Source organism: Lathyrus oleraceus, chromosome 6 (genome assembly GCF_024323335.1).
Source record: "Lathyrus oleraceus cultivar Zhongwan6 chromosome 6, CAAS_Psat_ZW6_1.0, whole genome shotgun sequence".
NCBI classification, from domain to species: Eukaryota; Viridiplantae; Streptophyta; class Magnoliopsida; order Fabales; family Fabaceae; genus Lathyrus; species Lathyrus oleraceus.
The window spans coordinates 324708881-324720188 of record NC_066584.1 but is presented as its reverse complement, the minus strand read 5'-3'; the positions used below and the strand labels follow the sequence as shown (position 1 = coordinate 324720188).

General features: G+C 30.9%; 1 protein-coding gene across 1 annotated transcript; it reads right to left on the bottom strand.

Moving 5' to 3' along the window:
* Positions 1 to 5183: 5183 nt before the first annotated feature.
* Positions 5184 to 10484, bottom strand: LOC127098389 (serine--tRNA ligase). The gene is made up of 9 exons (XM_051036974.1): positions 10260 to 10484; positions 10120 to 10193; positions 9880 to 10041; positions 9690 to 9795; positions 9049 to 9242; positions 7409 to 7512; positions 7142 to 7325; positions 6588 to 6767; positions 5184 to 5739 (listed from the first exon to the last, which is right to left on the bottom strand). Exons 1-9 carry the CDS (start codon positions 10390 to 10392, stop codon positions 5557 to 5559), a joined length of 1320 nt encoding a protein of 439 aa, XP_050892931.1. The 5' UTR covers positions 10393 to 10484; the 3' UTR covers positions 5184 to 5556.
* Between the last annotated feature and the right edge of the window lie 824 nt (positions 10485 to 11308).

Sequence of the window (11308 nt, the reverse complement as noted above, 5' to 3'; positions counted from 1 at the left end):
GTGAAAGGGGCACAAAAATAGTGTTTGAACGAGTTTTTTAAGGTTTGATGAGGAGTGTAGTAGTGAGGTTAATGGAGCAGGTTGTGTAAGTGAGAAAGTTGACAAATAATTGTTATTTATGGTGTATGAAGATTAAATGAAAATGGGTTGTGATGTAGTAGGATGGTTACACGAAGGAGGGAAGTGCGACTAATGTTGGAGGAAGAAGATGGAAAAATGAATGTTTTGGATAACAAAGAAACATGAAGTTTGTTATTGCTTTTCTCTTTTTGTCATTCTCACAATTCATGTATGCATGAACTGAAAAAAGAGAATATTTGGATCATGGGGTGACCACCTCTCTTTACATTGTTGGTCTAGTTTCTTTTTGAGAATGAGGGAGACAAGGGGACTTGGAGGTAGGCGCCAATGTGTTATGTCTTGGTTTCTTTCAAATCCATTGACCATTGGTTATATAGTTAGAAATGTAGGGTATAAATTAATTTAAATACCAAGAGTACCCTCCTTGAATATTTTTAATGATTAAAACAAGGTTAAATAGTACAACTAAAATAAATTAAAAGGTTATAAAATAAACAACATAAAATTAAAATCAACATATATCTAATCTATTATATTTTTGTGAATAAATTGACAAAAGAATAAAAATAAAAGGACCCCCAAATGAATAAAAATCGGACGCAAAAGTGCTCAGAAAATTAAACTAAATGCATTATATAGTATGATCTTTTGTAATGTGTACCCCATATCTTTTGTAAAGTGCTCAGAAAATTAAACTAAATGCATTATATATAATGATCTTTTGAAAATTAAACTACTTTGGACATGCAGTCTCTCAATATTCCTCCTCAATAATCTTCTTTCCTCAAGCTTGTTTAATGCATATATAGTAGTAAGCCGGTATTGAAACTTCCCATCTAGCTCATACACACCATAATGCACCATCTGGCTAGTACTTGTAATAAATCTAATGCCTAAACATCTATTATCCCAAGCTATCCAAATTCTACCATTCTCATGATTAGCATAATTATCAAAACATGCACCTTGCAGGTTAAGTTTATGTCTAATATTAAGAGCTTTATCTCTCTTAACCCTAGTTTCCAACAAAACAACAATTGTGGGTCAAAGTTATAGGAGACAAGATCTAATCTCCCTAAGCTTGTCCAATTTATTAGCCCCCGAACATTCCAGGAAACAATCATGATCCAATGTCTTGAATCACTAGTGGATCATTCAAAATCCCTAGTGCCTCAAAGCCATTCCCACATTGAACTTTTGTTGGCGTCCCTTAATGAGCTATTCTCTTGCACTATTATGCACCCTTGTCCAATCTCCTTGCTGCACTTCAGTTTCACTTCCACAACTATTCTTCTTTGACACAGCTTTGTGCAATTGTTATTTTGCTTCTTCTAGTGGTTTTGATTGTGGTCTCCACTGTATTCTTGGTATTGTGTCACCACACTTGTGGCCAATCTTTTAAAATTTCTCACATAACACATGCTTCCATTCATATTCCACTTCTTGTAATAATTTCCTCCCTTCAGTATCTTTTATGGTGAAATCTAATTTAATGTCTTGATTTTATTAATTATCAAAATAAATTTAAATTTATAATATAATATATATATATATTATATATATATATATATATATATAATATATATTATATATTATAGATATATATATATAGTTATATTATATATATATATATTATTATAGATATATATATATATCTATATATATATATATATAATATATATAATATATTATATATAATAATATATATATATATATAATATATATATATATATATTATATATATATATATATATAATATATATAATATATATATATATATAATATATATATATATACACTTTGGGTTATAACAAAATAAATTATCCTAATAATATTAGGACCTCAATTGATATTATCATTCAACTATAGTTAAACACTATTAAGGTAAATATTTTATCGTTTTTTCTACACAATATTATGTTTCTTTTCTTAAGATTACAAGGAGGAAAACAACATTATTGTGACTGAATTGGGTGATAAAAACACTTTACAAAAGGCATTGGATAATTTTAGGGGATTTATTATTGTAGCTTATAAATTTCTTTGTCACCACCCGAAAATCTAAAAATATCTTATGTTTTTGGAGATATATCTTCGACATGATCACACATTCACGATTGTCATTGTTGTTTTTCAACTCAAACCTTTATAAAAAAAACCTTCATTCTCAATCAATTTTTCACTTCAAATCTCTAATCTTTTTGTTCATTGCATCAAAGGGAACAATAGAAAATAAAATTTCAGATAAAGATCATTTATTTCCCACTGCATTGCTCACATTAATCATGCATTTTTTCTGAAAAAAATGAGCAATGTGTCTGAAAATGTATCTCCGAAACGAGTATGAACTTTTCCGGAGATGCATTTCCTGAACTAGTCTGTGTTCAATTTACAACTCTCATTGCAACAGTGTCGCATGATGTTATGTTGTAATTGTTTTCATTAGATATGATGCACCCTGATGTTTTCCTAAAATAAATTGTTTCTCCGGATGTCCAAGGTGTTGTCGTGAAGGCGGTAGATGTTAGAATCAATTTAAAAACGAGCAAGAGTTTGAATCTCGTGATCAAATGCTTCAATGGATTCGTATGGAGGTCGCTAAACTTGGATTTGGTGTGCTTATCGGAAGGTCCGATAATGGTTCGGATAGAAGATACATTTTTGTGACAATGACATGCGAAAGAAGCGAGAAATATAGAACTCCTCTCTAAAATTTTAAAAGAGACGACACTGGTTCAAGAAAATGTAAGTGCTGGTTTTAAGGTGTGGGGTTACATGTTGGCAAACAAAAACTGGAGATTTAATGTGATATGTTGTTTGCATAACCATGATTTGTGTGAAAAATTAGCCGGTCATCCTAGTGTGTGTCGGCTCATGCTGAAAGAGAAGGAATATGTTGCTGACATGACATTGAATTTGGTTCAACCGAAAAATATACTTGCAACATTGAAATGGAAAAGACCCAAAAATCTATCAAATATCAAGAAATTGTATAATATTTGATACCTAACTAACAAGGCGCTTATGAGGATAGAACGGAAATGCAACAACTCTTGAAACTATTGGATAACTACAATTACGTGTTTATGTATCGAACGTGCGAGGATGAAGTTACTGTTAGAGATATATTTTGGACTCATCCTGATTCCACAAAATTATTCAACACGTTTCTGCTGTGCTCAAACTTGATTCAACCTATAAAATGTTGACAAAGTTTATCCCGACTCACTAACTCCAAAACCTCAAAAAAGTGTTGTCAAAAGAGCTCACATTAGCAAACCACCTCCTACTCCGCTTCCACCAAGAATTCATTGACAAGATGTCGGTTTTTATGCATAAATACATCGAGCGAATCGTCAATGTAAAGGAGAAGATAATCATACACTTGTTCACCATCAACTTATCCAAGAGTTGAGGACTCATAAAGAATCATACACATGACTGTACGGAAAGAAAGAACACTTCGATGAAGCTTATGAGTATCTTGTTCCTTGCCTTAGCGGACCGACTACAGAGTCAAAATACGCTCCCCTAAAATGGGTCACCTAATAACATGTGTGTATGATCGATCGTTTGTTGATCTGACACTATACAGTTTTCCAGAAATATTTTTTCCACTGCGTATCGTCCCACCACAAACTCCAAATGATTGTATTATGTGTATTGGGTGACTCTCAAAATCAAGTCATTTTGTTCAAGTTTACTTGAAACCAGGATGCCCTATACCACTTACATCACTAGAGTGGACGACTCTTCAACAACAAATTGAGACTTGATTGAATCATTTTATGGAAAGGATGCAAGAGTTTGAGAAATTAAGCAACATTAAAAAAGAATAAAATGCACAAAAGTCCAATGGGGTATCACCCATAGATTTAGTCGGCAAAATATGTTTCAATTCGTTTTAGTTTCTTGTTTAGTCAGACAAATAAGTGTACGTAATTGTGTCTCAATATAAATAAAGTGTAATATATTCAATATTTGTTCGTATTGTGTCTTAATGCATTCTTGATCATCTCCATAACAACATTTGTTCTTTTGTAAAAAAAAGGTTTTGTTTTAGAGGTTCTATAAAGGAACTGCTTCAGGAGAAGTTCCGAAGATACATCTCCGGAACAAGATAATAGGGTGTGGAACCAGAGATATATCTCTGGAATCAGAATGCTAGTTATTGAGTGGTCCATATAGATCTATGACTTCTATAAATTAAGGTGCTCTTATGTTGTATTTCACACAAACTGAAAAATGTCACAAATAAACATTGACTGGTATGTCGCACATGTCTCCTTCTCTATCTCTACACTCAGACGCACGTTTAAGCTTACTGGTTTAAGCTCACTGATTTCACCTCCCTCAAAGATATCAAACACGAAATTCATTATCTCCTATCTTATGGAAACAATCGAGTTCAAGACGCAAGCGGATGTAAGAGCTACGTGGAATACATATTTTCGTTTTGAAACAAAAGTTTCGCTCGAGTTGGAAGCGACGATTTCAAGACCGGTCGCAGATATTCTGAAGATGTTAAAGCGCCCACCTGCATATTGAAGTGTAATGTTGTATTTTATGTTGAACTCATGTATGTAATCCTAATTTTATTTTATAAATCTTAATTTCAATTTGAAAATTTACATGTCTTTAGATATGGTAATGATGTGTCTGTCTTATGGAAATGTAATTACAGAAAACTTCCGAAGATGCATCTCTAGAATAAAATAAACCAAATAATAAGACGTCACTCACAATAGTATGTGTGTGTTGTGTGTGTTCAGGTGCGTTTAAAAATACATTTTTAAAAATAAAAAACATTTTTTTAATTTTCGTTTCAAAAACATATAAGATGCATTAAAAAATCCTATTATATTGACTCAATTAAGACAATATTGATTTGGTGTAAACAAATACAGCAAGAAACTCCAACCAACAAATTAGACTAAAAAAGATCGGCAGTGGAGAACGTTCAACATGTTTTTCTTTTTGTTTGTGGTTTTATTTGATTGAAAATGTGATTAAACCGAGTCATGGAAGATCTAGTAAATAAATATTTCCAGAGAGATTGAACCCTAGATTACAGCTCCGTCTTTGCAAAATTAATGGAGGCATTTGTTTACAAACTTGAATCAAACTATTTTATAAAATTAAATCATGACAAAATACTATTAATATAGTTAAGGGAAAAATCGCAGTTGCTTTACAAACAATAGCATAACTTAACAATATTATTTCCTTTGGAAACTGGATCGGGTATCCAGAATTCTACTATATGTATCCGATATCACTAGTAATACATCTTACACCTGTAAGATCTAGCTATTGTTCCAAAGCTTCCACTTAAAGAATGGTACCTATGGAAAAAAGAATGAACTTTATTGATGATTTAGTCTTTCTTGGGTGGCAAGAGGTTTAAAAAGCTTCCTTGAGCAGGCCGATCACTAGCAGACAAATCAGAAACCTAAGTCGCCTCTTCCTTTTGGCTTAGTTATTCGGTTTGTTCTTGAAGGGCAGGAAAGTCTTTCCACCCATGAATGGCCTGAGGACTTCTGGTATCTCGACCCCATTCTCCTTCTGGTTGTTCTCTAGTATGCAGCAAATAGTCCTTTCAGTAGCAGTGAGAGTAGAGTTTAACATATGAACATATTGGTTCACCTGCACACGGCTCTGCAACAGGAAAAAAGATCTAACAGTCAAAATTATGAAATTACAGTCATGTAGAGGTTGAAACTAGTTTCTATCCAATTATGCTATAATCATGTATTCAACATCATGTTTTTATCCAATTCATTAATCTCGAGATTTTTCTTAATAGTTTCTCAACTTACAACAAAATCTATAGTTATTCTCTCAACTTGTCCAAACTATCTAAGTCTATTTTCCACAATTTTTTTACTATAGATGATACCATCACTCTAATATTGTCATTTATAATCTTATTACGTCTAGTCTTAGCATACATATAATGCAAATACGCAAACTCTTTCTCTACTACCTTACTACGAGATTCAGACATAAACGAGGACAAATCTCTCTCTCTTCTCTCTTCTCTCTCTCTCTCTTCTTCTCTTCTCTCTCTCTCTCCTCTCTCTCTCTCCTCCTCTCTCTCCTCTCTCCTCTCTCTCGCTCTCTCTCTCTCTCTCTCTCTCTCTCTCTCTCTCCTCTCTCTCCTCTCTCTCTCTCTCTCTCTCTCTCTCTCTCTCCTTCTCTCTCTCGCTCTCTCTCTCTCTCTCTCTCTCTCTCTCTCTCTCTCTCTCTCTCTCTCTCCTCTCTCCTCTCTCTCCTCTCTCTCTCTCTCTCTCTCTCTCTCTCTCTCTCTCTTCTCTCGTCTCTCTCTCTTCTTCTCTCTCTCTCTCTCTCTCTTCTCTCTCTCTCTCTCTCTCTCTCTCTCTTCTCTCTCTCTCTCTCTCCTCTCTCTCTCTCCTCTCTCTCTCTCTCTCTCATATTTTCATTCTAAAGTAATTGAACAATATTATGTAATAAAGCCATCAATGATGAACTTGGGCATAACTGACCTTACTATCTCCATATCGAACTTTTAATTTTCTGGCCTGGTAGTCAGTACAATTTGAACAGGATACCAACTCCCTGTAAGTTTGAGAAGCTGGAAACCATGCTTCAAGATCATACTTCTTCGAGGTAGCGTCATTTAAAGCACCAGATACAACAGAAACAATTTGATATGGAATGTTCAACTGCAGTAAGTAAAATGTAGTTACATAAGATAAGGTAACTAAAAAGGAGCGAAGAAAGCTATCAATTTAGGTTGAAAACAACCAAGATACAATCTCTGGATAATGGCAACAACAAGATGAAATAGAATGAAGTAACGACGGAAGACAAGCAATAATCACAAACATACAACATAGTCCTACATTTAATGCAAGGTTATATTAGAAAAAACTTTCAAAATTACCATATTAAATGAGTGGTCAAAGGGAGTATTACATTATATAATATAACACACCTATCTCTTAGGAGAGGGGAACGTAAATTACTCTTCTATAAATCGTTTTGAAACAAGCACTCAAATGAAAAAATGACATTACTATGAAAGACATTGACGTACCGCCTTGTAAAATTCCTCAGAATTCTTAAGCATTTCTTCGTGCATGACGCATGAATCAAAGTCAACTGGGGAGGTAATGCAAAACTGCTCTACTTTCTCAAATTGGTGAACTCGGAATATTCCTAGAGTATCCCGACCGTGAGATCCAGCTTCTTTACGAAAGCAAGATGAATATCCAGCATACCTGCAGAAAGTATGTTTCCAAAATTAAAAATATAACATAGTTTTCCAGTTTTAATATGAAACATGTTACTAAATTCATGTTACCTAAGGGGTAGCTGGCTAGGGTGGATCCAATCATCTATATGATATGCACAAAGTGGCTGCTCTGCTGTTGCAATCAGATATTTGTCATCTTCTTCACCGGTTATCTAAAATAATAATTCCTTAGATATGACCAGATCAGAAGAAAAGAATGGGAGTGGTCTTAGGCTTATTAGTAAGCATACATGTATTCATATTCGGTGGCTTTAAAATCTCAAATATAAAACTAACTTTAATATATTTAATGATGTCATCCCTAAAATACTCATTAATATAAGTTTTCATTTTCAATAACTTATCTCGTTGAATAAGTGTTCATGAATATCACTTTTCAGAATGCCTAATTTTTTTCTGTCAACAATAGGAAAGAATGCATTTTAGCCTGAGATAGAGAAAATTAATTGCAACATTTAACTAAACTTCTCAGTAAGTGTGAGTATTTTTGTTTAAAATTGAGACTAAGCCGGTATGCTTTTTATATTAAGTTTTAGCAGGGAAAAGGAAGTCAAATCCTTTACAAAATTTTAAATGGAAAATATAATCAGCACCAAAATATACATACAGGTCCCCTAAATTAAACACTCATAAAATTCAAATAAAATTTAAAGATCCAATAATTTTTTAAAGTTGATTTTTTATAGAAAAAATCAATTTTTTAAAAAAATTGACTTTTTTTTATTTTATAAAAATCATTATTTTTTATTTTTCAAAAAAATTGATTTTGTTTCAAATAAAATTAACTTTTTTTTTATTTAAAAAAATTGATTTAATTTTTCGAAAAAAATCAAAAAAAAATTCTGGATTTTTTTTATTTTATTTCTATTTTCGAAAAAAAGTCATTTTTTTCAAAAAAAAATCACATTTTTTTATTATTTTCGGAAAATTTGACTTCTTTAATTTATAAAAAAAATGATTTTTTTTAAAAACAACAACTTTTTATGTTTCGGAAAAAAATGATTTTTTTAAAAAAAAAACCGCCTTTCTCATTTTAAAAAGAAAACAGTTTTTTTTTATTTTTGAAAAAATTGATTTTTTTTTAAAAAATTAACTTTTTTCAAAAATATCAATTTTTTAAAAATAAAGTCAGAATTTTAATATTTTCAAAAAAATCGACTATATTTATTTTTAGAAAAAATTGTTTTTTTTTTTTCAGAAAAAAGAATGTTTTGTATTTTTGAAAAGAAATTAGTATTTATTTTTTTCGAAAAAAGTCAACGTTTTTTATAAATTTAAAAAAAAAAAATTCTTTCAGAAATAAAATTAATTTACAAAAATATTTTTTATTTTTAAAATATAAATTTTAAAAAAATATATTTTATTTCAAACAAGTTATATTTTGATTCTCTCGCTTGCACCCCTTAAAAAACAAAATATGAAAGGATCAACAAATTATTAATTTAGTAGAAGGTCTAAAAAAAAATATGACTTAATTGTTGAGGCTTTGATAACAGAAAAAATAAACACTACAATAATGTTACTATCAGTTTGGCACCTTAAAAAGATAAAGCATAAGAATCTTAAAACCAAATTATAAGCTTGTGATAGACTATGAACTGTGTATAAAGGCATCACTTATGCTTTTAATAAAATCAAATTCTTATATGGGCACCCAAATCAACATTTGAATTAACTTAAAATTTTACCTTATAAAGTTCTTCATCGAATTGGGCTAATTGAGCACACTTGGACATTATATCTTTTCTCATGATGAAAGGGGTTTGTAATAAGGTATATTCCCTTTTCTCCAAAAATTCAAGCCCGAAGTTGATTAGAGCTTGGTTAAGACGAACACCATCTCCTATGAGATAGAAACCTCTACCTCCAGCTACATCAGCTCCTATTATGCATCAAGCAACATGGCAAAAAAAGATTAGGATATATTCAGAGAAGGTATATAATCAGAAGTGCAGAATCTATCGAAAGCCTTAGGTACAACCGCTGAAACACTGCAGTATCCCATTGGTGATTAACCTAAAATACTTAGATTGAGAAAGACAAATGCAGTGAAAATGATGATGCACAATTAACCGAAAGAAACTACACTCTGCTGTATTAAATTTTAAGGCATCAACCAACATGTTACATCAAATAAAAATAATCTAACGGTGTCATAATTCGGGATAGTAGCAGAAAGATATTATGCAAATCATGCACTAGTTCAATAGATAAGTTAAAACACATAAGACACGGTAAAGGAAGCAAACAAGTATTGTGGTGAAGTTACAAACCTCAAAATTATAAATGAAAAAAAAATACAAAAAGTAAATAGATGAATAAATTCAACCTTTCTTCAAATCTGCTATCCCGAGAAGGTCAACGAGATCCACATGATTCTTGAGTTTAGGTTCCACTCTTTTGTCTCCCCATGTTCTAACCACAACATTGTTGGCCTAAAGCATTGATTTACCCCATGAATATTTCAGACTTATTATATATATAATGAAAGAAAAAAAAGAAAGAAAGTAGAACTAGACCTCATCATTGCTGATTGGAACGGAATCATGTATGAGGTTACCAATGGTTTCCAATCTAGAATTCAAGTTGTTTAGAATTTCTTGAATCTCAGCCTCTTTTTCAGGGATTAATCTGTTAAGCTCTTCGGATCGAGCAATCAACTCGGTTGCATCTTCACCGGCCTAACACGCAACAATGGAATGCAATAAGGATTTGCAATCGAAGGTTTATAAGTAAGAATTGAATGTGGTGATGCTTACAAGCTTGAGTTTAGAGATTTCCTCAATGTACCCTTCGAAATCATATCGGTAATAAACCTCCAACTCGCGTTCACCTGCAACAAAACAAGATTAGGTCGATGCCATTGTTATACGGTAAAGATAGAGAGAGAGATGAGTACGCTTTCGCAATAGTTGGTCGAGACTGACGACTTCATTAACAACTTTAACGCTGGCGAATCTACGGCGTTGGGATTCGCGGATGAGTTCGGGGTTGTGACCGTATTCCTCTCTGAATAGCATGATGTCCAACATGTCTCCGGCCGTCAACCTCTCACCGTAAACACGATAAAAAAAATACGGGTGTGCAAAATATCCGCCAAAATTGTAACCAAATTCAAATTTATTTAAAATATTTTGATATAATTTAATTATGAATGGTTGGTTATCCAATTATACTTTATTTGTGGATTCTATTATAATCGGATTATTATTTAAAATTCAAATGTTTTATTTTAATTTAAAATTTTGTTATTTTCCAAAATAAAAAATTTCTTTTTAATTTTTGTTTTTTTTAACTTATAGAAATTTTTTACAGATTTTTTATTATTTCCTAAATTAAGTAATTTTTTTTATTTTTTGGAAAAATAAATTTCTAGAACTTTTTTCCAAAATAAATATTTTTAAAATTTTTGGAAAAATAAACTATTTTAATATTTAAAAAGAAATTTCCAAATTATTTCCCAAAAAAAAATTCCAAATTAAATTTTTATTTTATTTTAAAACAAAATATATATTTTTCAAAAAAAAGTTCCAGAAATTTCAACTTTTTTATTTTTATTTTACTTTTTTTATGGAAAAAAAGTTTCAACTTTTTTTTTGAAAAAATACATTATTTATCTGAATTTAATAATTTTTTTCCAAAAAAAGTTTCCAAGAGTTTTTTTCCAAAATATATGTAATTTTTCCAAGAGTTTTTTTTCCAAAATATATATAATTTTTCCAAGAGTTTTTTTTCCAATATATAAGGGTAATACTAATGTCCTAGGAGCACAAGTTAAAAACTAAAGAAAGTAATATTATGTTGAAAATTGTGTATTAATTTTAATAAAAATATAAATTAATTTTTTTATAGTTTTTTTTTAATATGAAATTTTTATAAAATTAATTTTTTTATCTTGTCTCCTTAGGACACAAATTAGCATTACTCTATATATAATAATTTCAAGAG

Bases quoted from the DNA above. Each gene is read 5' to 3' on its own strand.
- LOC127098389 (XM_051036974.1), bottom strand. From the start codon at position 10,392: ATGTTGGACATCATGCTATTCAGAGAGGAATACGGTCACAACCCCGAA. The intron at 10,042-10,119 runs GTAAGCATCACC...GTTGCGTGTTAG, and splicing joins AAATCTCTAAACTCAAGCTT to GCCGGTGAAGATGCAACCGA. The intron at 6,768-7,141 runs GTACGTCAATGT...TACTTACTGCAG, and splicing joins CTGAGGAATTTTACAAGGCG to TTGAACATTCCATATCAAAT.